The sequence below is a fragment of the Bos grunniens genome, chromosome 4, assembly GCF_055505025.1.
Source record: "Bos grunniens cultivar Pamir isolate PY7600 chromosome 4, Bosgru_T2T1.0, whole genome shotgun sequence".
Taxonomy (NCBI): Eukaryota; Metazoa; Chordata; class Mammalia; order Artiodactyla; family Bovidae; genus Bos; species Bos grunniens.
The window spans coordinates 69,337,994-69,361,735 of record NC_141168.1 but is presented as its reverse complement, the minus strand read 5'-3'; the positions used below and the strand labels follow the sequence as shown (position 1 = coordinate 69,361,735).

At 35.9% G+C, this 23,742-nt stretch overlaps 1 protein-coding gene across 4 annotated transcripts in view; it reads right to left on the bottom strand.

The window, feature by feature from the left end:
* Nucleotides 1-23,742, bottom strand: part of CFTR (CF transmembrane conductance regulator) — a 264,214-nt gene that overhangs the window by 108,671 nt on the left and 131,801 nt on the right. For all 4 annotated transcript variants that reach the window (XM_086396784.1, XM_086396783.1, XM_086396785.1 and 1 more), the window contains exon 11: nt 18,701-18,892. In XM_086396784.1, coding sequence (XP_086252910.1) covers nt 18,701-18,892 — 192 coding nt within the window. The remainder of the gene's footprint in view (nt 1-18,700; nt 18,893-23,742) is intronic.

Genomic DNA, 23,742 nt, shown 5'->3' with positions numbered 1-23,742 from the left:
TTATAGTCAGTCAGGAGATTTTACCTTTCCAAGTATTTGTCTTCAACTTACCTGGCTTAATTATATCTAAATAGATGTAATTTTTACCAAGCATAACATGTTTTGTCATTCTCATTAGAACCTATGACTTAAGAAGAAGCTAAGCAACTATAAAAAAAAAAAAAAGTTTGAGTGGACAAAGAGTAATATTAGAAGGTCTTACATGTATTTCCTAAAATTTTAATGGATTTTTACAGATCTTCAATAGCAAAACTGAAAAAATTGGGGCTTGGGCTAAATTTAGCTTAAGAGGAGAGATCTTCAAACATATTTTAAAAAGATCTAATCTGATATGAAATGTAAAGGTATTGTTTGTTGTTTTAGCAAACTGAAGTTGTTTTAAGTATTAGATAAGACTTTGTCCTCTAGCACTACTTTCCTCAATAATATTTTAATGGTATATAAAATATTTTCATTTATTAGTATATCTAACCAGAAGCTATTACAACTGCTATCCAAAATATTCATTACAATGACTGAAGTATAGAAATACACATACATTTGAATATACATACATATATAAACACATATAGATTGCATTTTTACACATCTGTATATATGTGCATATACATGTACATACATGTGCATATAATACATATGTGCCTGTGTATGTATGGCATGCATACAAATATGCAGGTGTTTATTCAGCTTGATCTCTATCATCCACTATTATTGTGCTAAGAAAAGAGAAGTCTGCAATAAGTAAAAGAGGATTATTATTTTATGAATTAGATTACTATTTCTCTCACCAAAAAAAAATTTTTTAATATGTGAAAGATAATGGAGTTCTTAACAAACAAGTTGTCTCACTTTCCAAAGGTTTATTCTCTTCAATCCTATTAATATAACATAATGAGAGCTGACTGACCAAGAAGGCTTATTGTATCCCATGACCCTAAAATACAGAAAAGTTAAATTTTTTCTCACTTGATAGAGGACAGCTTGACCAAAGAACATGTGATCCAAAGTACTCTAAACAATTCAAGTTCATTCAATCCAACTGATCGTGTCACACCCCTGTTTATAACATCACAAAACAAACAAACAAAAAAATATACTGGATCCTTGTGAGCTCCAGAATAAAATCCAAGCTTCAAAAGATGGCATACAAAACGTTTCCCAGCTCACTTCTTCATCCTCACCTCCCAGCACGCTTTCAAATGCATCTTGACCCCTGGCCACACTGAAGTTTTATTGTGCTCCAAATTTACCACCTTCCACCATCTGCACCTGCTGGTTCCTCTATCGAGATGACTTTCCTCTACTTCTTAATCTGGCAAATTCCTTTAAGGTCAATAAAAATTTAATATCCTCCATAAAGTCTTCCATTATGTTAAAAGGCATGTTCCTATGTGTTTTAAGAGCTGTTTATGTTCCTATGAAAGAACTTTCATCTCTTTTCTTATTGTCTGTTTACATTATCTTTATCCTCAAAGACTGCAAGCTTCTCAAGGACAAAGACAGAATTATTATTTGTTCTATGCTTTGGGAACCAGGACAGGTTTAAGATATTATTGGTATATGTTCTAAACAGTGAGTAAAGTATTTTAGGCAACTTAGAGATGGTTAAGATTAATCCTCTGCCTTCAGAAGCTTACAATCTGCAGCCTACCAGGGACAACTTAATGAAAGACCTGGATTTTGAGTTAAGATGTGGCTCCATGCCTGAGAACTTCGTGTCTTCCTCATCCAACTTTACCAAGTCTGCCCCCAACTTACCTCTCTGGCCAGGTTGACAAACTGTAATAAGACACCAGAACACATTCATTAACCCTCAACCCTGAATATTCATTGGAAGGACTGATGCTGAAGCTCCAACACTTTGGCCACCTGATGTAAAAAGCCAACTCAATGGAAAAGACCCTGATGCTGGGAAAGACTGAAGACAAAGGGAGAAGGGGATGACAGAGGATGAGATGGTTAGATAGCATCACTAACTCAATGAACATGAACTTGAGCAAACTCCAGGAGATGGTACAGGACATAAGAACATGGCATGCTACAGTCCATGTGGTTGCAAACATTCAGACATGACTTAGCAACTGAACAATGACAATAAATACTGTCATTTTAAAAGTAGATTGTGATGTGAGATTAAACAGATAGATGAATGGAACAGAATAAATATTTCACAAACAAACATGTAGATCAGAACCTAGCATAAAAGTGTCAGAATGACAAATTATAGAGAAAGGAGAAACTGCTCAAAAAATGATCCTGGGACAAATGGATCTCCCTATGGAAGATAAAATTAGACCCCTAGCTCACACCAAATACAAAAATTAATTCCAGCGGTTTTTAGTCCTAAATGTAAAAATTGAAGCTAAAAATACTAAAAATATATAAAAAATATATTTTTATCATTTGTGTTAGAATGTCTTAAAGAAAAGATAAAGAACAAACCATAAAGAAATACACAGATACAATTTGTTATATGAAAATCAAAAGTCTATTTAACAAAAGGCTTAGTGCAAAATATACATTGCATCATCTCCCATCCATAAAGGATAGTAATGCAATGTATTTAACTGTCTTAGTCCAGTCCTTCCAAGCTGTAGATACCAAGAAAGTATTAAACATGAAATTATCTTATTATGGGAAATACTTGTATAACAGAAAATAGGAAGGAAAGCAAGGAAGGCTGGGAGAGGTGTCAGACCTCGATGCAGTTTCAACCCTCCAAGTGAAGGAGAGAAGGACAGAAGCTTGAATGGAAAGACATCAAAACACAATCTAAGCAAGATTTGACAGAGCCATCTAGAAGTCTCTGAGCCAAAATCCGTAAATAAATAAGTCCCATGTCTTTCAGACACAAGATCTGCTTCAGTATCCATGCCATACTTGATCAATCAGGGAAAGCAGCCTGTGGAAGGAGTAGTCTCAAAACAAACTCTGAAAATGAATGATTTCAACTCACAATGATGGACTCTCATTCAATTACATTCCCTACAACAGTGGTGCATAAGGCACATCTCTCAGCTACTATGAACTTAGCAAAACAATTGACATAGGATATGAAGTCAAACAGCTAACAAATATAACCTCACAAGCAGTCAGGGAATTGCAAATTAGAACAGTAAAGAAATATGGGGACTTCCCTGGTGGCACAGTGGACAAGAATCTGCCTGCCAATGCAGGGAACACAGATCCAATCCCTGGTCCAGGAAGATTCCATATACCATGGAGCAACTAAAGCTCATGCGCCACAACTACTGAGCCCATGCACCACAGCTACTGAAGCCTGAATGCTTTAAGGCCTGCAAGTCACAACCAATGAGCCCCGTAAAGCAACTACTGACACCACGTGCCCTGGAGTCAGCAATCTGCAGCTACTGAGCCCACATTCCACAACTACTGAAGCCATGTGCCTAGAGCCTGTGCTCTGTAACAAGATAAGCCACTGCAATGAGAAGCCCGTGTACCCCAACGAGAAAGTAGCTCCCAATCTCCACAACTAGAGGAAGCATACATGCAGCAACGAAGACCCAGTACAGTCAAAAATACATAAAAGTTAAAAAAAAAAAAGAAAGAAAGACAACTTTTTACAACTTAGAATGGTAAAACTTTAAGTCTCTGTTAGTAAGAAGCATTTTCAAAGATTGAGGAAACAGGAACACTCATAAATGGCTAGTGGTAGTGTAAATCAGAACAGCTGCTCTAAAGTGCAATTTGGCAGTGTCTAGTGATATTGGCAGAAAGTGAAGCGGAACTAAAAAGCCTCTTGATGAAGGTGAAAGTGGAGAGTGAAAAAGTTGGCTTAAAGCTTAACATTCAGAAAACGAAGATCATGGCATCCGGTCCTAACACTTCATGGGAAATAGATGGGGAAACAGTGTCAGACTTTATTTTTCTGGGCTCCAAAATCACTGCAGATGGTGATTTCAGCCATGAAATTAAAAGATGCTTACTCCTTGGAAGGAAAGTTATGACCATCCTAAATAGCATATTGAAAAGCAGAGACATTATTTTGCCAACAAAGGTTCATCTAATCAAGGCTATTGTTTTTCCTGTGGTCATGTATGGATGTGAGAGTTGGACTGTGAAGAAGGCTGAGCGCCAAAGGATTGATGCTTTTCAACTGTGGTGTTGGAGAAGACTCTTGAGAGTCCCTTGGACTGCAAGGAGATCCAACCAGTCCATTCTGAAGGAGCTCAGCCCTGGGATTTCTTTGGAAGGAATGATGCTAAAGCTGAAACTCCAGTACTTTGGCCACCTCATGCAAAGAGTTGACTCATTGGAAAAGACTCTGCTTCTGGGAGGGATTGGGGGCAAGAGGAGAAGGGGACGACAGAGGATGAGATGGCTGGATGGCATCACTGACTCAATGGACGTGAGTCTCAGTGAACTCCAGGAGTTGGTGTTGGACAGGGAGGCCTGGTGTGCTGCGATTCATGGGGTCACAAAGAGTCAGACACGACTGAGCGACTGATCTGATCTGAGTGATATTGGAACTTGCCTGGAGAATCCCAGGGGTGGGGGAGCCTGGTGGGCTACTGTCTCTGGGGTCGCACAGAGTCGGACACAACTGAAGCAACTTAGCAGCAGCAGCAGCAGTGATATTGGAAAGCAAAGACCTTACTTTGCCAACAAAGGTCTGTCTAGTCAAGGCTATGGTTTTTCCAGTGGTCATGTATGGATATGAGAGTTGGACTGTGAAGAAGGCTGAGTGCCGAAGAATTGATGCTTTTGAACTGTGGTGTTGGAAAAGCCTCTTGAGAGTCCCTTGGACTGAAAGGATATCCAACCAGTCAATCCTAAAGGAAATCAGCCCTGAATATTCATTGGAAGGACTGATGCTGAAGCTGAAACTCCAATACTTTGGCCACCTGATGCAAAGAACTGACTCATTGGAAAAGACCCTGATGCTGGGAAAGATTGAAGGCAGGAGGAGAAGGGGAAGACAGAAGATGAGATGGTTGAATGGCATCACTGACTCGATGGACATGAGTTTGAGTAAGCTCCAGGAGTTGGTGATGGACAGAAAAGCCTGGTATGCTGCAATCTATGGAGTCACAAAGAGTCAGACACGACTGATCGACTGAACTGGCTGAGTAAAATATTAGAACAACCTAAATGTATGTCAATAACAAGGTGAATAAATAAAATGTTACACATAAGCACTATATAGCAAATGAAAAGAATGAAATAGAATTTCTACATCTAAATAGTATAGCTAGACCTCAAAAAGGTAATAGGAGCAAAGATAGCAAGCTGAAGAATGATGTGTACAAATTATACTATTTACACAAATTTTGAAGCCACACAAAACTATTAAGTATTGTTTATAGATAAATATATTTAGTGTAAATTCATTTAAATGCATTGGAAAAATATGTATCACATTTGTAATAATGACTGCTCGAAGCTTGGGGTTTATGAAGAATGATGTTGAGGATTTAGGGAAATGTTCTTCAAATTCATCCAGAGCTCTAACAATAAAGAAAACAGGGATATTGTCAAATGGATGTTTCCAAATCTAGAACAGATGCTAGTGATACAGATTACATTGTAAAACACAAAACTAAAGATTCCTGCATCTGAAAAAGATTTGATGTTCTCAACCAACACATTTGACCTTCTTTTCTGGAATGAAATCATTTTTGAAGAAAAATGCATCAATGTGGATAATTTAATAAGTATGTCAAAGATTATAATAGAAAGCTGTTCAGATTGAAGTGAAACAAAATAGTCAGGCTAGACTGAAGAGAACTGTGAATAAGCCTTGTCCTTTAAGATCAAATACATTAATAACATCAATATCCTGCTAATGTGAGTACTTATTCTGATTACTTTATTGTTCATTTGTAGAGTTCTTTATTAGTATTTAGCTTCTATTTGATTTAACATAAAACACTTTGTTTTGAATACACTGTTAAACATTTATCTTTGCTGACTACTAAAGGCACTCCAATCTGGTGCTATATTTATCTTAAGGGTGTTGGTTTTCAGCCTTGGTGCTATCATGAGTTTAAAAAGCAGTACAGAGCATGAGCTGCTCAGAGAAGCTTTGTAACCAGAGACAAATGGTTTCTCTTTGCCTGCACTGCAACTTCTCTGGAGTTCTCTTGGAGTTACCCATAAAAACTGTTGGAGGAAATCATTGATTGGAATTAAAGTACAGGGCTGGGCTTCCCAGGTAGCTCGAATGGTAAAGAATCTGCCTGCAATGCAGGAGACAGTGGTTCGATCCCTGGGTTGGGAAGATTCCCTGGAGCAGGGCATTGCAACCCACTCCAGTATTCTTGCATGGAAAATCCCATGAACCAGAGGAGCCTGGTGGGCTACAGTCCATGGGGGGTCGCAAACAGTCAGACACGATTGAGCACACACACACACACAAGCTAGAGGACATGATTTGATTACTTATACAAAAATTAGCTATTGAGATTGTTTAAACCTAAGTCAAAATAAATCAAATTTAAAAATTGTGATCAATTAATTTTCTTATTAAAGGAGACCTTGAAAAATATTTCTTTGTAACCACCCTACACTGCCATTTTAATAAATTTCTCAGCAGTTTACCTAAAAATAAAATCAAATATCTGGATCATTGGTTTTCAAAGTTATTTATTTTGACCAATTATTTTCATAATTATTTCAGAATCACCTAGGGAGTTTGTAAAAACTGCTGCACCTATTCTTACTCAGAAGAAATAGACCAGAGTGCAGGAATCTGCATTTTAACATGTGATTTTCATGCCTGCTTGAACCTGTTCTTTTGGCTAACTTCCTTTACAGCATGCTGGTCAGAAAAGCAAATGTCAACTTCAAAGGATTCTGTGCACATAATATATTAAGTCTGTTTGAGATTGTAAAGCACTTGAAAATACTTCGATAAAGAGTACCAGAGAGGGTCAAAGTAATATTATAATAAAAGTCCAATAAAGATTAACTTATTTTATTATTTAGAAGTACATAACATACTCCATGTTATGGACATACTTTTTACACAAATGTGTATCACTTTATTTTTTTAAATGCATCTAAATTTCATCACCTGATATTATTCAACTGAGCCAGACAAATCAGAAGCTATTAAAAGAGGAACTGCTAATACAAAGCTCATTAACTCTGTCTTGAACATATCAGAGAAACAGTAGAGGGTATTATATTGAGAGAGAAAGAACTTTAAAAAAAGGGTGGAGTGTTACATTAACTGGCCCTGTGTAATTATGCAATATTTGCTGAGTACATTCGAGCTTCCTGTGACTTTGTAGATAGGAAAATACCATAAACCTTGTTTTATACCTGTATTATCACTCTTCAGAACAACCTTGACAATACAGCTGCTTGTGGTAAGGGAAGATGGTAAGAAGCTTGGGTTGACGGAACATGAACTTTAGAAGCAGTGCTATTCAATAAGGAATGTTTGTAACCAATCTTTAGACAGTTAATGCCACTGTTATTAATGTTTAGTAATTATTAAGCACTTGTATTGTGCTTTATGTACAAGGACACTAGGCAAGGAGGAGGAAGGAGAAAAGAAGTGTTGGAGGAACAGAGGAAAGGGGAAGGGAAAGGAGAGGAAGAAGAGAATTTGAGAAAGCCCAAGAGCACACTGTAAAGAGAAAAAGAATGAACTAACCATTTTTGCACAAAGCTGCTGTAAACGTGGATGTAGCTCTGCATGATATGTATCAACACAGGGAAGTTAACTTCTATAGCAGGAAATATACACGAACAAATTCATGAAGTAGCCTGTTTGCCTAAGTCAAACTTGATTACAAATAACTGTGCATACAAATATTGGCTAAAGATTAGTCCTTATCAGAAAGTGTAGGAAGTAAGAACTTTTTATCAACTTGAAATATAAAAGCTCTTCTTTCACTGGGCTTTGGTACTAAGTCATAGCAGAAAACTGAAATAAACTGAAATTCCAATGTATTTGTTATTGGACCCAACACAAGTACAAAAAGCACTATTATAATAGATGTTACAGTCTTTGTCACCAATATTAAACTATTGTTTAATACTCAGATATATATATATAAACACATACATGGTTTTATATATGAATTTGAAAGTATATACATAATTCTATTAATATCTCTATGCCTTTGATGTCTATTTCTGTATGTGTGTAGGCCTATATTTGTATTTGAAAACTAATAATGTAAGCATTTTTAAAGGAATAGCTTTGAAATGCAGGGCTTTAAGGTATTTCAGGGTAAGTGTTTCCAAGGAAGTAAAGTTAGAAAAGATACTTGAGACAAATAATTTTATTTATTGTATTCTAGCTCTACGTTAGACTCATTTAACCCCAGATTTCTGAACTCCAGATTTCAGATTCTCTGGAATGACCCTTAACAACCTAGTTTTGAAAAGCTCTCTACATGATTTTGATTCAATTGGTCTAAGAATTGGCATTTAAGAATCTACTCATTCCTTAACTATCTCTTCCAGGTCTACCCACCCAAGATGCTGGGACAAATCCAATCTGTGAAAAGCACTCCTTTCTTAGAACTTTGCTGGCACATGACTGTGCTGCCCTGCAGCTGATCCTGCTCTGGAGTTCCTCACAGGTCTCCCAGGTCTCTAGAACTAGGACTCCCCAGGAGCTGAGCTTGTGCACTACCTCACCCATCACCTCTGAAGAAATCCTATGAAAATCCTTATTCTTTCTACAGGTGACTTTGGAGAACCAGCTGTTCAACTTGCCCTGATCGGGCTTCCTTCCCAAACTGACTGCCCTTCTACTTGGCCACCTACTGTATTTTAAATGTGAGGTCATGAGGCATGAAGAAAAGATTCTGCCCCAGTGGCAAGAAGAAAAAAGTTTACTTGGGAGAAGATGAAAAAAATTTTCCTGACCTTTAAATTTCAAGTGGTTTTTTTATGTTCTTTATCAAGCCTTTATCAAGTGTAGTAGAAAAGCTTCTGTATACTCCATATATAAATAATATGTATAATATATATTTTAGAAAACTTATGAATCTTTGCCTAACTAAAAAACTTATTACATTTTGATTCCACTTGCTTGACTTAATATGAATAGAATGCTAGATTCTATTTAGAAATCTAGAATCTAGAATGCTAGATTTCTATTTAAAAAAGAAGATATGCATCAAGCAACAAAGGTTTACTGTATAGCACAGTGAACTAGTCAATATTTTATAATACTTTACAAAGGAAAATAATCTCAAAAATAATATATGTGTACATGTATAACTGAATCATCTTGCTGTGCCCTTGAAAAATTGTAAGTCAACTATACTTCAATAATACATATATGTATACATATTAAGAAAAAAATAAAAAATACATTTCAAGTGTTAGGATAGGTGATTTTCCCAAGATCCAGGAGTACAGATTTTATGAATATGGTAGCTTGATACATCATTTATAGGAAAACAAGTCATAACCTCCTCTTTCACAAAGGCAGCCTTACAATCCCAATGGTTTAATAATACTGCTACAATCATAGTGAGATTAACCAGTCTAAAGTTCTAACTCAAAATCTGCAGTGTTCAATGCAGAAGGCATTAGCGTCTAAGAATTTCTAATACACAATCCTAATCAAGCATAGCAAAAAAAAAGGTAAGTCAGAAGATCTGGATTCTCTCACTGGTCTCATCAATTATGAGATATATGATTCCAATAAGTCTCTTAAATTTTCACTTCTTACACTTTAAAATGTGAATAACAATATTTCATAAATGTCTAACCACATCTCCATTATCTCCCTCCAGTTTGTGTGTTACACTGGATAAATCTTCCTAAAACACTGTTTTTATTATGGCACTCCCCCCAGTGAGGGAAGTCACCATGCAAATACTGTGGACCCACCTGCTCCCTGCCCAGGGTTCCTACCTGTGTTCCCACTAAGCACCATGTTTCGCCAAATCCTCTGCAGCTGGAGTGTTGCATGAGAATTGGATTGCCCCAGGTATATGTAATATGAAAGTCAAGTGTGGAGGACTCTGCCTTTCTGCCTGTTTTGGCTATTTGGTTTAATTGCTGGCAAGTGCAGAGACAGAAATCATGATCTGCGTGTTTTCTCCCAGTTCAGCTCTCACCATAGACCCCTTCTTTTCCAGACTCTACCCTTGCTGCACTGCCTAGAGTTCCCCTTAAAGTGCACTGTTTTGGCTCGACTCCAGCCCATTTCATCCTATACCCCAGCCACACCAAACTGACTCTAGGTACAAAGGTTCAACAAACGTTCTCTGCTAGCTCCAGGTCTTGTACATTCTGTTCTCTTTCTGGAATGTTCTCCTGTTCTTCATTCAGATGATTCTTACTCATCCATCATCTCTCACCTTAGCTGTCACTTCCTTCAGGGAAACCTCATCTACCCATCTAAGACCAGATTAAGTGCTGTTTCCATATACCACATGAGAATCTTACATTAACCAATATCCTAGAACTTAACAAACTGCACTGGCTTTACTTGCTTATCTTCACCAGAATGAAAGACCCTTGAGGACAGGGATTGCTCCTATTCACCAATAATCCCCAGAGTTTGATGTCCTTTGTTCAATAATTGCACTCACAGATATTTACTACACAAGTGAATATATATATGTGTGTGTGTGTTTTGTGTATGTGTATATACATTTTCCCCCCAAATACTGTAAGTCAAAAACTCATAACAAACAGGATCCTTGTTATACTTGCACGCAGTATTCAGAGTGCCTAACATATACTGTGTCCACAGGGGAAACTCAATAAATATTTATTGAGATCAAAATTTTAATTTATGAAATTTGAATCATGGATACTTAAACTTTCTAAATAAAAATTAGGTATTACAGATTTGGCCTCAAATATATTCTTGATAATACAATTGCTGTTTCAAAGGCTATTTTTGTCTAGAGAATACTTTTACACTCAATTTTTAGAAAAACTAAGTTTCCCTTCCTGGAAAGGCCTTTATGAATATTATTACCAAGTTCTAAGTTTCTAGTAAAGTCTAAAGTTCTCTTAAATATAAGTGTAAGATCTTCTCTCGATCTTGTCTAATTAGCCATTGCTACAAAACAGAAAACTCCAAGGGTGTGGGGTCCAGAATACTAATTCTTCAAGAGGATGAAACATCAGGTTTATCTATAAGATACAGCATGGCTTTGACCTTTGGAAAACTTAGCTAATTTTTTTGTTTGATTTTTAATATGAAAGCCTGGCTTAACTTTCTGAATTTCATTATCTATTCATGAGCTAGCTTGATCCCACACAGTTATAATTAAATTTTTATACGACTGTTCTGTGGATTTGCCCACCTCTTAGGAAGAAGGGCAGTCTTTGGGTTATTCTGGATTTAGAGATGTCAGAACTGTCATTTAAGTTAATAATTAGTTCCAGAATTGCAATCGTAATTCCTAAAAGTTAGTTCATACTTTTAGAATTTAGCACAGGCTCATCTCGATTGCAAACTCTACAGAAAGCTGTCACTAGATAACTAGAAAGTGACAATTCAAAGGACCAATGTGTGCAAAAACACTCGGCACAGCACTACTGACTTGAGCCCTCCCAGTGGATGTTAACTAGTATTTATTTTTTAAGTTTCAGGGTTCAAATGATGTGAAATAACAGTCAGTTCAGGAAACACTATGGTGTTCCTGCTTGGTCCTGGTTCCATAGTATTATAAAATAAAGGTATTTGCTTCATATTACAATAAGTAAATGGCAGTGCTTTCAAACTTAATTACCTATCAGTAGAAAATGACAGGTGGATCAAGGTACAGTCACTTGGTGTGGTTTATTCTGGTTTAGGGAACGTAGTTCAGTGTGTTTCAAATATCTGTTTTCAATGTTTATTATATCTTGGCTACTACTGAATGCAAATGTTAATTTGTATGGTATCTTTTTATTTACACATCTCCCAAGTGAACATTCCTGAATTCTCCTACAATTGTGGATTGACCACCCAAAAGTTAAGCCTCTGTTCAATGCAGGTTAGTTTTGGCCAGATGTGAAGATCCAGGGGTCAAATTCAAATATGATTAGTCTTGTGGTATGTGTAAGATGGAATTTATTTTCCAGAAGAGTTAACTCATTTCTTTGCTTACTTCCCTCCCAAGTTTTTCATATTTCTTGCCAATTTCCCTCCCAAGTTTTTTTTCCTCTTAATAATTTCTTGCCAACTTCCCTCCCATTTTTTTTCTTCTAGTGACTTAAATATGAAGACTGCATAGTAGAAGGGAAAACACAAACAGATTTTACATCTTCAACTTACACAGTAAATATTTTTATTACAATGTGTATGTAATGGCTGTCTTGACAAATATTTACCTAATGAAGACCATTTTGTGGTTACAAAAGGATTGCAACAACTTTGTGGAAACCAATTACATATACTAAGCCTCTGATCTTTTCTTACACTCCCCACCCCACACAATTATAAAAGCCAATTACTGCTCCAAACCAGGTACTTTTACATAAGAGTGAGTCACTAAATACAGTCCAATTATTTGGTATCCAAATGCTGGCCTGCCTAGAATCTGTTGCTGTCAGTTGTAGGGTAGTATGGTAGGATAAGGTATTGAAGAATTGCAAATGGTTGGTATTCTGGAAATTTTAAGAAGGTAAGAGAATAGTGAGATATTACTCTTACAGTATGAAATATGATTAAACTCTCCTTAATGGAGAAGTAAGTTAATGTGGGGCCAATTACATTAATTCCTCTTTTTGGGCTAGCAAAATCTTCAGTGCTGGTTACAAAAGTCACAAATATTTAGGAGGATTTTAAGGGAAGTTTGGGTACATAGAAAGTAAACAATGGGAGGATAAGTCAATGGACACAAGGATACACAATGGTATTTTAAAAGAACTATTAATTTGTCTAGAAATCCTTTTACTATAATTAAGATTTGAAGTATGACATATAAGCAAGACTTGGAGAAGTTCCTGAAAGAGGAGATCTCAGGGTAAAAAATCTGAGCAGAACTTGCTCACTTGTGCCTGCTCGTTACAACTTTTCTATCAGCATAGCCCTGTCTCCATGCCCTTCCCTGTGATAAAGTCTTCATGCAACTCCACTGACTGAATATTTTCAACCACAGACTGAAATCAGGAAACTATGTGAACTATGTTGTGCGTGCTTCTTCCTATCCAAGAAAATTTACACATACCTGCCTAATCCTATGACACCAAGCATCATTACACACGCAAGTACTTTGTGGGTATTAAAGCTGAAAAGAAACACCAAAATGAGGAAGAAAATACTCCGCCTCATCTCCAGTTCCAGATCTAGATGTAGTATATTAAGAAACAGAACAGCTTTGGCAGTCAAAGTGAAAACATACTGGATCATGTATGTTTGTATTTGCAGATGGGGCTACAAACAGTGCACAGAGGAAGTCTCAGCTGATACCAGCTGTTAACCCTCAAGGACTCTGTAGGTATTTTGTGCTCCTGTGCTCAAAATTCCCCCATGCTTAAACATATAAAACCTTCATTTTTGGAGGTTCTCACTGGCCTTTTTCAAAGGTGTGAAGACTTGCTTAACAATAACAAAAATTGGAAACTCTGAAGTCACTGAAAATAGGAAAAAAATTTCATTTTGACTGTCAAGATTGTCTAGCACTTTTAATTATTTTTATTTGTCCCTCACAAGAACAACTTGCTGTTGTATAATCATCTCCTCAAATTCTGAGACTGAGAAGCTCAGAAAAGAACATTTTCTGAGTAAAATTCTTGCAACTGACATGCCTACTTCAAAGCTTACCTCTGAAACAGTCAACCAATAAGAACTTATCCTTATGCCTATCAATGTGCTTGGTAGAGTATCCCAAAATAAAATTTTTAGAATCACCATTCTCAAGAAATTTACCATGTAGTTGGATAGATAACAACATACAGGAAACATTCAGAAGGAGTCATATACTAATGTACTCACCATACTCACTGCGTTTATCAAAGTACAGGAATTTAGGAGATGCTGGATGTTTTTGCCTATCATAAGATGAGTAGGAAGATCTAAATCAGTTGCAAAAGCCAGCAGAACAGTAAGGAGCTGGGACTCAGGGACTATTAAAAATAGAAAACTAAGTGTTTTATTTGATATTTGAAAGCAAAGAGGATGAAGAATGAATTAAATGGTGGTCATCATTGTCATTACAGCTGATCTAGTGGTGTCCTCCACTGGTACTCTGTTAGCAAGACCAGTGGTCCCTCTGCTTGATCAGATATCTCAATTCTATGTAACTGATCTCCACATCCTTCCTTTCTAAACCCATGGCATTTCTACTTGTCCTTCTTTCCAGTTCCTGTTATACAAGGAATCCTTAATCCTAAACCAACTACTCTTCTCTCTTAATTTCTTGAGGAAAAAAAATATTCACTATTTCTCAAAGGCTCATTTTCCCTGATGCCGTTTGTAAGGATGCAAATAGTACACAAAGAGATCCCTATCTTCTCACAATTCCTCTGCTACTTTTGTCTCTTGTCCATCGTTGACATTAGCTGGATTATTGAAATAGCTTCCTATTAGTCTTCGTCCTTCTAGTCACAATAACAAACAGTACGGCTCCTCCGTCCATGGGATTTTCCAGGCAAGAGTACTGGAGTGGGTTGCCACTGCCTTCTCTGAAACAGTACTACAACTACTACTATTAATAATAATCACTGATTTATTTAGTGTTTGCTATGTGCTAGAAGAATCCACAAAACTGTACAAATTAGGTAATAATATCTTCATATTGCAGAGGATAAAACTCAGTATATAGCAAGGTTAAGTAATGTGCATCAGCAACCCACCCTGTTAGATTTCAAAATCTCTTTTCCTTCTGCTACCCCAAAAAAGTGTGAATCATATCCACCTTAATTCTGCTTCACATTTCATAGTCAAAGAGATATATCTAAATTGCAAAGCTGATTACATCACTCCCCTGATTAAACCTCTCCAAGACCAAATTCCTGAGACTTGTACACAAGCTCCCAAGACATGGCCCTCCAGTTTCCTTCCTCCCTACTCACTGTCCCCCAGTTATACCCTCATTCTGTCAAGATGCTTGTGGTTCCCTGCACTAACCAAGTGGTTTCATGTCTGGTATTTCTGCTCATAGTTTTCTCTGTCCAGAATATCTTTTCCATTAACCTTAATGGAAATGGAAAATTTCAATTTTCCGTTAAAATTTCCTTAATTCCTTCTACTTATCCTTCAAGGTGTTTTTAGAGAAAGCCTCCCTGAACTGACCAGGCAGGCTGAAAGTCCTCAACTGGGCTTCTGTAGTGCCGAGAGAGCTTCTATCCCAACATTTGCTATATTATATTGAAATGGTCTCTTGGCATATGTTTTTCACCAATCAGCCTATAAGCTCTTTGAGTGAGGGAATAATCAAGTTTTCATTCTGCACCTACCCTGCCTCCACCACAGTGAAGAGAGTCTGGTTATCACAGAAGTCATGCTGTGAGATCCGAAAGGGAAAGAGAAACTGGAATCACCTCCCAATCCCATGGCCATTTCTGGAGCATGGAACCAATGGGCCAATGCTCCAAACTTTCAGGATTGTATGCCAACTCTTTTCTTCCAGAGAACACTCAAACTTCTGTTACTTTGGTCATACAGACCAACTATAGATGACCACTTTTAAAGTTTTCTCTCAGAACTACTTTTGTCAACATTAAAATTCATACTGATGACTTTTTCATGATTCTGATTCACGGTTCTCTTCAATTATGCCAAACCCCACCTTGTTTCCATAGCACTCACTAACAAGAACTGGCTTTGAGACACATGCCTTGTGTCATGCTCTCTAGCAGTATTCTCTACCTCCAAAGGAAATAGAAATTAGCTACAGCTCACTGAGTGGCAAATATGCACCAAATGCTGTGTTAGGCACTTTCTATTTATCTCTTTTCTCAACAATCCAGTAACTATCACTTATCAATCTTCACTTCTCATATACCTAACCTTCTCTCTATTTTACTGGCAACTCCAATGTTCTTAATAAAAAAAAATTCCTCCAACACCATAAGTTCCATTCTTGTCACCATTAGAATTCGACAGGGAATCATTCCATCAGAAAAATGGCCTTCTGCCTCCTCTGAAGGTTATTTCATCATTAGCAGACCCAGATTTCTCCTTTTACTCCTTTAGAAATGCCTCTTTTTTTTTCCCTGTTAGAGTAACCTTACATTCTTTATTGATACATTTTCCTATTGGCCCATGAACTTCCAAAGTATATATATTTTATTCTATTCATATTTTCATAAAATGTCTCAATAAATGTTTTCAAAATTAATACCCCCTACTTTCTTCTAGTTTAAAAGCTTAATTAGGCACAGAAAATTATGTTATATGATTACATTTTTGTGAAATATCTAGAATAGGAATATTTTAGAGACAAAAGGTTGCTTACAGTTAGGTAGAGAGGTTAGGGATGAGAGAATGTAAATTGATTGCTAATTGAGGTTTCTTTTAGAGGAATTGAAAATGTGATGGCTATACAACCTTGAGCATATGAAAATAAAAACTACAATGAATTATACACTTTAAAAATAATTTTAAGACTAGTCATGGAATCGGAAAAAAAATAAAATGATTTTACTCTTCCCCTGTTTCTCTTGTTATTTTAGCAGTTTTATCATGGTCCAATTCACATCCTATACAACCATTCATTAAAATACAGGTCACTTTATTATGCACTCTTTAGAAAACAGACCACACCCATTTCACCCTGGCATTCTCAGAACCTATTCAGAAGACAGCAAATGTACATTCTATGAATTAAGTACCTATACCTCTGAATTTACTACTACTAACGTAGCTACGTCATGCATGCCTACATGCATGCGTGCTAAGTCGCTTCAGTCACGTCTGACTCTTTGTCACCTTTTGGGCTGTAGCCTGCCAGATTCCTCAGTCCAGGCAAGATCACTGGAATGGGTTGCCATACCTTCCTCCAGGGAATCTTTCTGACCTAGGGATCAAAACTACATCTATTATGTCTCCTGCATTGGCAGATGGGTTCTTTTTACCACTAGTGATACCTGAAAAGCCTATAGTTTTGCCATATTTAAATTAAATATATTTTTAAAGGTTTACTTGGGGGAATCAGGACAGCATTTATAAAACTATTTCTATGAGAAAAGATATATTTAAAAGCAATAAATAAAGGTACCAGAAGCTTTCTAACACCTTTGCACTAATAAATAAACAGAGCTCATGCTTTATCTTGCAGGACATTGAGTATCACTCCTACAGCCTAGCCCCTCATAGACAAATACCTACATTCTCTAGAAACATGCAGAATTTTTTTATAACAAATTTAATGAGTGTTCCAACCTCCAGGTTGTGAAATACTATTCTTGGAAGAAGAGCTTTTGAGGAATGAAGAATGTTTTCTTCAAGGTAAATCAAATATTTTTCAGAATAGCTTTTATTTCATTATGCTTTCAGAGTGTGAAAATAAGAGAATTAAGCCTTTAAAAGCAACTGTTGAATGAGCCTGTATATACATAAAGAGTCATTTGTTCAAGCATGTAGCTCTCTTTTATAAGGACTGTAGTTTCTATCTAATCCACAATCAGCCTTTTTTTTTTTCCTATTTTTCATATGCTGTATATTAAGCTTCATTTTATTCCCAGTGCAATTTTTTCATAGAAGTTGATTTAAAGGGTACTACTAGTATCAAATGCCACCTATCAAGGAGAGTGATTTTGAATCAAGATCAGTATTCAGGCAATACCGCTGACAAACCTCATAACATGATATTTTCCCTGCTGATAAAACTCATCATGGTACTTTCCCTACCATTAACATCATAATGACACTTTCCCTAACATTAAGTTCCAGGGGATCTTCCCAACCCAGGGATCAAACCCATGTCTCCTACAGTGCTTCCAGAGTCTTTACTGTCTGAACTACCAGGGTGAAAAGTGAAAGGTTGCTCAGTCCTGTCCCACTCTTTGTGACCCCATGGACTATACAGTCCATGGAATTTTCCAGGCCAGAATACTGGAGTGGGTAGTCTATCCCTTCTCCAGGGGACCTTCCTGACCCAGGAATCGAACCAGGGTCTCCTGCATTGCAGGCGGATTCTTTACCAACTGAGCCATTAGGGTGTGAACAGTTTATCATAAAATTTATGTGCTGAATAGTACGAGATCCATATATTGGCTTTACTTGGAATACTTCTGTATTTCTAGATGATGAACTCAGTCCTCAATATTGTTATGAAGTGATTCATCATAATTTTGCCACTGTTTCAGAGGATTACAGACACTAAAGGTTATATAGTTACATGTCCAAGGTCAAAGGATGAGATATAATCACAACTGTATCTTAGATTCCCTATCGGCAGGTCAGTGTTTGTTTCTTTAGGCTATGGTGTTATTAAAATACTTAAAATTCTCTTATGTAATTCTGAAGTACCTTTAAAAAATGCATCCTATACAAATGCCCATTGAGGACATTTGTCTCACTAATAAGTGAACAAAATTCTTGCCATTTCATAGAGTTTTTATTGTAACCAAACCAGCCCATCATTTAAAAAATGAAGTGCATATTAAATTCATTAAAAAATGAATTGTATCTTTATGTTTTTGCAGGCTTCTTGTAGCAGGGGTCATATATTTTATCAATTACTTTACTCACAGTAGTTTACTCATAGTGGAAATGGGATTAATATATGTAGACTTATTAAAACATTAAATATATAATTTAGGTAGTTTGAAGGTTTCATATGCATAACCAGAAGTTTTTCACATAATTACTTACCTCTTCTAGTTGGCATGCTTTGATGACACTTCTATATCTGTATTCATCATAGGAAACACCAAAGATGATGTTATCTTTAATGGTTCCAGGCATGATCCAGGAATACTGAGAGCAGAATGAAATTCTTCCACTGTGCTTAATTTTACCCTCTGAAGGTTCCAATTCTCCCATAATCATCATGAGAAGTGAAGTCTGGAAATACAACTAGTGTTATTAAGTCAAATCATTTGATCAAATCATTCTCAGGATGCAGGTGCCACCAACTGTCATCCTAAGCATAGGTATCCTAATTTTTAAAGATTCTGTATTCATTCAATTCAAACTTCCTATTTTGGGTATGCTGCTATGCACAAAAGATACAAAGGGAGACAAGAGACAACTACAACAGAATGTGATAAGTGCTACACTAGAGGCTCACAGAGATGGCGTGCTGAGTTCAGATTGTTGGGATGGGGTTGGAAGAGGTCAGGGAAAGATTAGTAATAACTGACATGTATTGAGTGCTCATTAGTTTTCTCACATGCCTTGTTCAATCTAATTCTGTTGTACCTTTCTTGGAAACATGTGCAGAATCTGACTGCTACTTCCATTACTATCCAGATTAAGCTAACAACATCTCTTGCCAGAATAAATAGAATAGCTTTCTAACTTTCTCGGAGAAGGGTTCTAACTCCTTGCTCCACCCTTGTCTTCCTACAGTCTATTCTCTAACTCCTTGCTCCACCCTTGCCTTCCTGCAGTCTATTCTCAAAGGGGCCCTGTCAAAATGTATGTCAGATCATGTTACTTTTCTGCTTAAAACCCTCCAATGGCTTCTAAAGTTCTCAGAAAAAAGGCCTAACTCGTTACAAAGCCCTTTATGAGGCTCGCAGGGCCCTTATGTAATGGTCTCGCCCCCATTACTTCTCTGACAGCTCTACTCTCCATGGCTCACTCTGAGCCGACCCCACTGACCTCCCTGCTGCTCTGTGAACCAGACAGACAGTCCCATTTCAAGGGTTTGCTCCACTCTCTACCTGGAAGACTCTTCCCCAGATGATCATATGACCTAACCTCTCACCTCCTTCAAATCTTTTCTCAAATGTTACCTTTCAATGAGGCCTCCACTGCTTAAAATTGCACCCCTATCATCAACCTTTCTTTCTGTTTTATCTTCAAAACATTTATCATCGTATGAAATTATATATACATATATATATATATAAACATTTTACTCAATAATATAATGACATTATTGTTTGTTGTTTAGTCATGTCTAACTCTTTGCAACATGATACACTGTATTATACATTTTAAAATAAGGGTTCAATAACTTTAAAAAGTGAATTACTGGTACATAAATAGACAAATCAATAGTATAGAATTAAAGCTACAAAAGTAGATCTAAATGCATAAAAGAACTAGTATTTGATAAAGACGGCATCTAAAATGAGTGGAGAAAAATAGACTATTCAGTATATGTTGTGGGACAACTGAACAGCCATGTGGAGGGCAGACAAAAAACCGTAGCCATATGCCACACCCAACACGTGATGAATTTCAAATAGGTCAAAGAATAAGTACAAAAATAAGACTGTAAGAAGACTTAAAGAAAACACTGAAGGATGTCCAAAAGAAAAGAAAAACAACTACCATAGAGTAAGAAAGCTTTCTATATGAATCAAAATCCAGAAGTCATAAAATTAAAAAATAAATCACGTTATAAAGGAAAAAAAAGACTTGGGCACAGAAAACAAAAGGAAAAAATGTCAAACTGAAGTAAATGTTTGCAAGTTATATGACACAAAGGAATAATTTCCTTCTTGAGTGATATTAAAGTCAAAAAGAAAAATAACAATAACTCATTAGAAAACAGTACAAAGTATACAGATATTTCACCAAAAATTAAAATAGAGGTGAGCTTTAATCATATGATAAAGTTTTTACTTTATTCCTAATAAGAGAAATGCAAATTTAAAAAAGACTGACATATGACTTTACCCAACAAGACTGGAATAAATTCAAATGTTAGATAACATATGCTGGGGATGCTGTGGGGAAACAAACCTATAATCTACATGGACTGTAACACATACACACAAATTGATGCAGCCTTCAGGTAAGAAAGTTTCGCAGATATACAGAAATACTAGTAGATGTGCTAAATGACATATATGCAACATTATTCATAGAGTCATTCTTCATATTAGCAAAGCACTGGCAATAACCCAACTGTCAATCAATAGGTGATTCATTATATTACAAACATCTATCCAAACAATGAAATACTATGTATAAAAGTATATACATTCAAAAAACTAACAAGAGTGTCTGTCTGAATTGGGAGAAAGAATGGTGAAAAGTGGAAAATAACCAGAGGAGAAAGAGAAGTGAGAGAAAAATTTTCGAATTTTTTTGCACTTAAAATTTTAACTTTAACAAACAGTAATACCACCTAAAATATATTAGGAAGAAAGAAGGATCAAGAGATAGACACTTTTTTGATACCTATTTCAGTAAATTTTAAAATTCTTATTGTATATGGAAAATATCCAAAATTCCTTCAGTTCAGGTGTTCAGTCATGTCCGACTCTGAGACCCCATGGACTGCAGCACACCAGGCTTCCCCGTCCATCATCAAATTCCTTACTTCTACATATAATTCTTCTGTATAATTGAAACTGTAAGTATTATTTTCATATAGAACAGATTTTTAAACCCCAACAATGGAATGGATCTGATTACATATAAATATATACACACATATTACATGTGTATATATATACACACATACATATATGTATACACAACATATATATATGTATACACAATATACAGGTTTGGCTCTATGTAAGTTTGGATCTATATCAAATACAAAGGTTAAATATATATTTAACAATATTTATCTATATAAACATATAAAATTTATCAATATTTTGGTATTTTGAGAGATGCAAAGTTAAACTGAATTAATATATATAAAATGCCAAATATTGATAAGACCTTGGTTTGTTCCCTGGGTCAGGAAGATCCCCTGGAGTAGGAAATGGCAACCTGTTCCAGTTGTCTTGCTGAAAAATTCTATGGACAGAGGAGCCTGGTGGGCTACAGTCCATGGGGGTCACAAGAGTCAGACATGACTGAGTATGCATACACATACATATGTATACTGATTGAATAACATGCCATTATATAACTACACCAAAATTTACCTAATCAATCCCCTATTATGAGATATTTAGGAGTTCTCCCAATTTGCAGCTATTGAAACAACATGAGGAATATCTTTATATAAAAATCTCTGCAAATATACTAGGGTAAATCATACAAATAGAATTGTTAATTGGTTATTTTTAAGGCTTTTAATACACAAATTACCAAATTGAGTGGTTCAGTATTTATCTTGAAATGTGAGTATTTGCAATTATTCTATCTTATATTTTAGCTAGCTCTTTTATCTAATAAGAGTATAAAATGCTCCATTCCTACTGAAATGAAAGGACGTCCTTGTAGACTTAGTTGTCAAACTCTATTTCTCAGAGGGGTTTAATTATTCCTAAGGAACAACTGCCTCCATCTGACTCTGTCTTCATATCTACTTCTCAGAAGATGTAGCTGTAACTCCAGCCAGCAATTATCTGCTCATCAATTCTTAATAGAGTTGCCTGAAATTTAATTGCTGGTTAAGTCCCATATTTTGTAATTCCAAAGCTGTTTGTTTACACCTTTCAAAGAAGTAATTTTAAACACATAAAATTAATTTTAAAAAATTCGGTGAAACACAATTACTATCTTCCCATAAGCAATCATTCTCAGTCAAGTCATCTGTGATTTATTAGCAAATCCTGCTATGGTATCATTTTCTTTTAATAGTGAAAATTTCTAGTTATATAAGAAATAGAAGGAAAAAGTAGCACTTTAAGAAGAAATACATTTTTCAAAGAAGAAAACATACAACTATAGCTGCTTTATTGAAAGGCCTATTTTACAGGTGGGAAAACACATAGAGAGAAAAAAGCAAATTGTATATTGCTACAATTATGAACACCAAATTCAATGACTAGAAATTTTCTATAGTATTTTGTTTCCCGAGTCTCAGACTAAATTCTTTAAAATGTGATTCTTCCTTAACTAGACATTAATAAATAACTATTTTTCAGGGGTATTTAATTTCTGTTTATATTTACATTTTTATCTTACAGTGGCACTGCTCCTTCCTTCCTTCTTCCTTTTCTTTCATCATTCTGAAGAGTTTTAAGAGGACACTAAGCTTTTTTAATTTTTCCAGAAAGTATTGTAGCTAAAATTACAGTCAAGTGGGAATAAGAACCTCCTTTTAATAGACTTCCAAAGCAAATATCTATTATCCTTAAGTAGTCCATTTCAAAGCCAAGAGACCCTTTCTTATCTCTGATTGTATTCCTTCATGCCCTTTGAATGTATTTCCCAGATAAAGAGAACAAGTGTTTATCATTATCTGAACAATAGCTCAAATCATTCAAGACTAATATAAAGTCTTCTCCTGACAATGAAAATTGACCCTTTAGTTTTTTAACCTCTTAATTTTTGTCAGATGTATCTCCAAATATCCATGGTTTATAATTAAATGAGGCAGGGTGGAAGGCTGATCAGCACAGAATACAGATTCCTATGTACTGTCATCAAAAAACTATTCCACTCAATAATTTTCCCTCATAATAAATGATAAGCAAGCCTGAGTCCATTCTCCAAAAAAATTCTTTGTCAACAATATGGGGATCTTTTGCCCATGTGGTTACTAAAGTAAAATGTAAGCCATAACTGTCCTGGACCAGCTCTGAGAAAATGTCTTTGCCACAGATTGGCAAAAAGGGATGCTTTACTTGTTCAACAAAGTTATTAAACGCTCACCATGTATGTGCGTGACACTGTACTGAGTGATGCCCATAATATAAATATATAAAAGTTACTGAAGATATCAGAAAGAAATGAAAGGCTAGAGGACACTATCAGTGGAATAATTATACACAGTATCCAAGTATTCTCCTTTTACAAACTAGAAAAAGAAAGGAGAAAAGCATGTC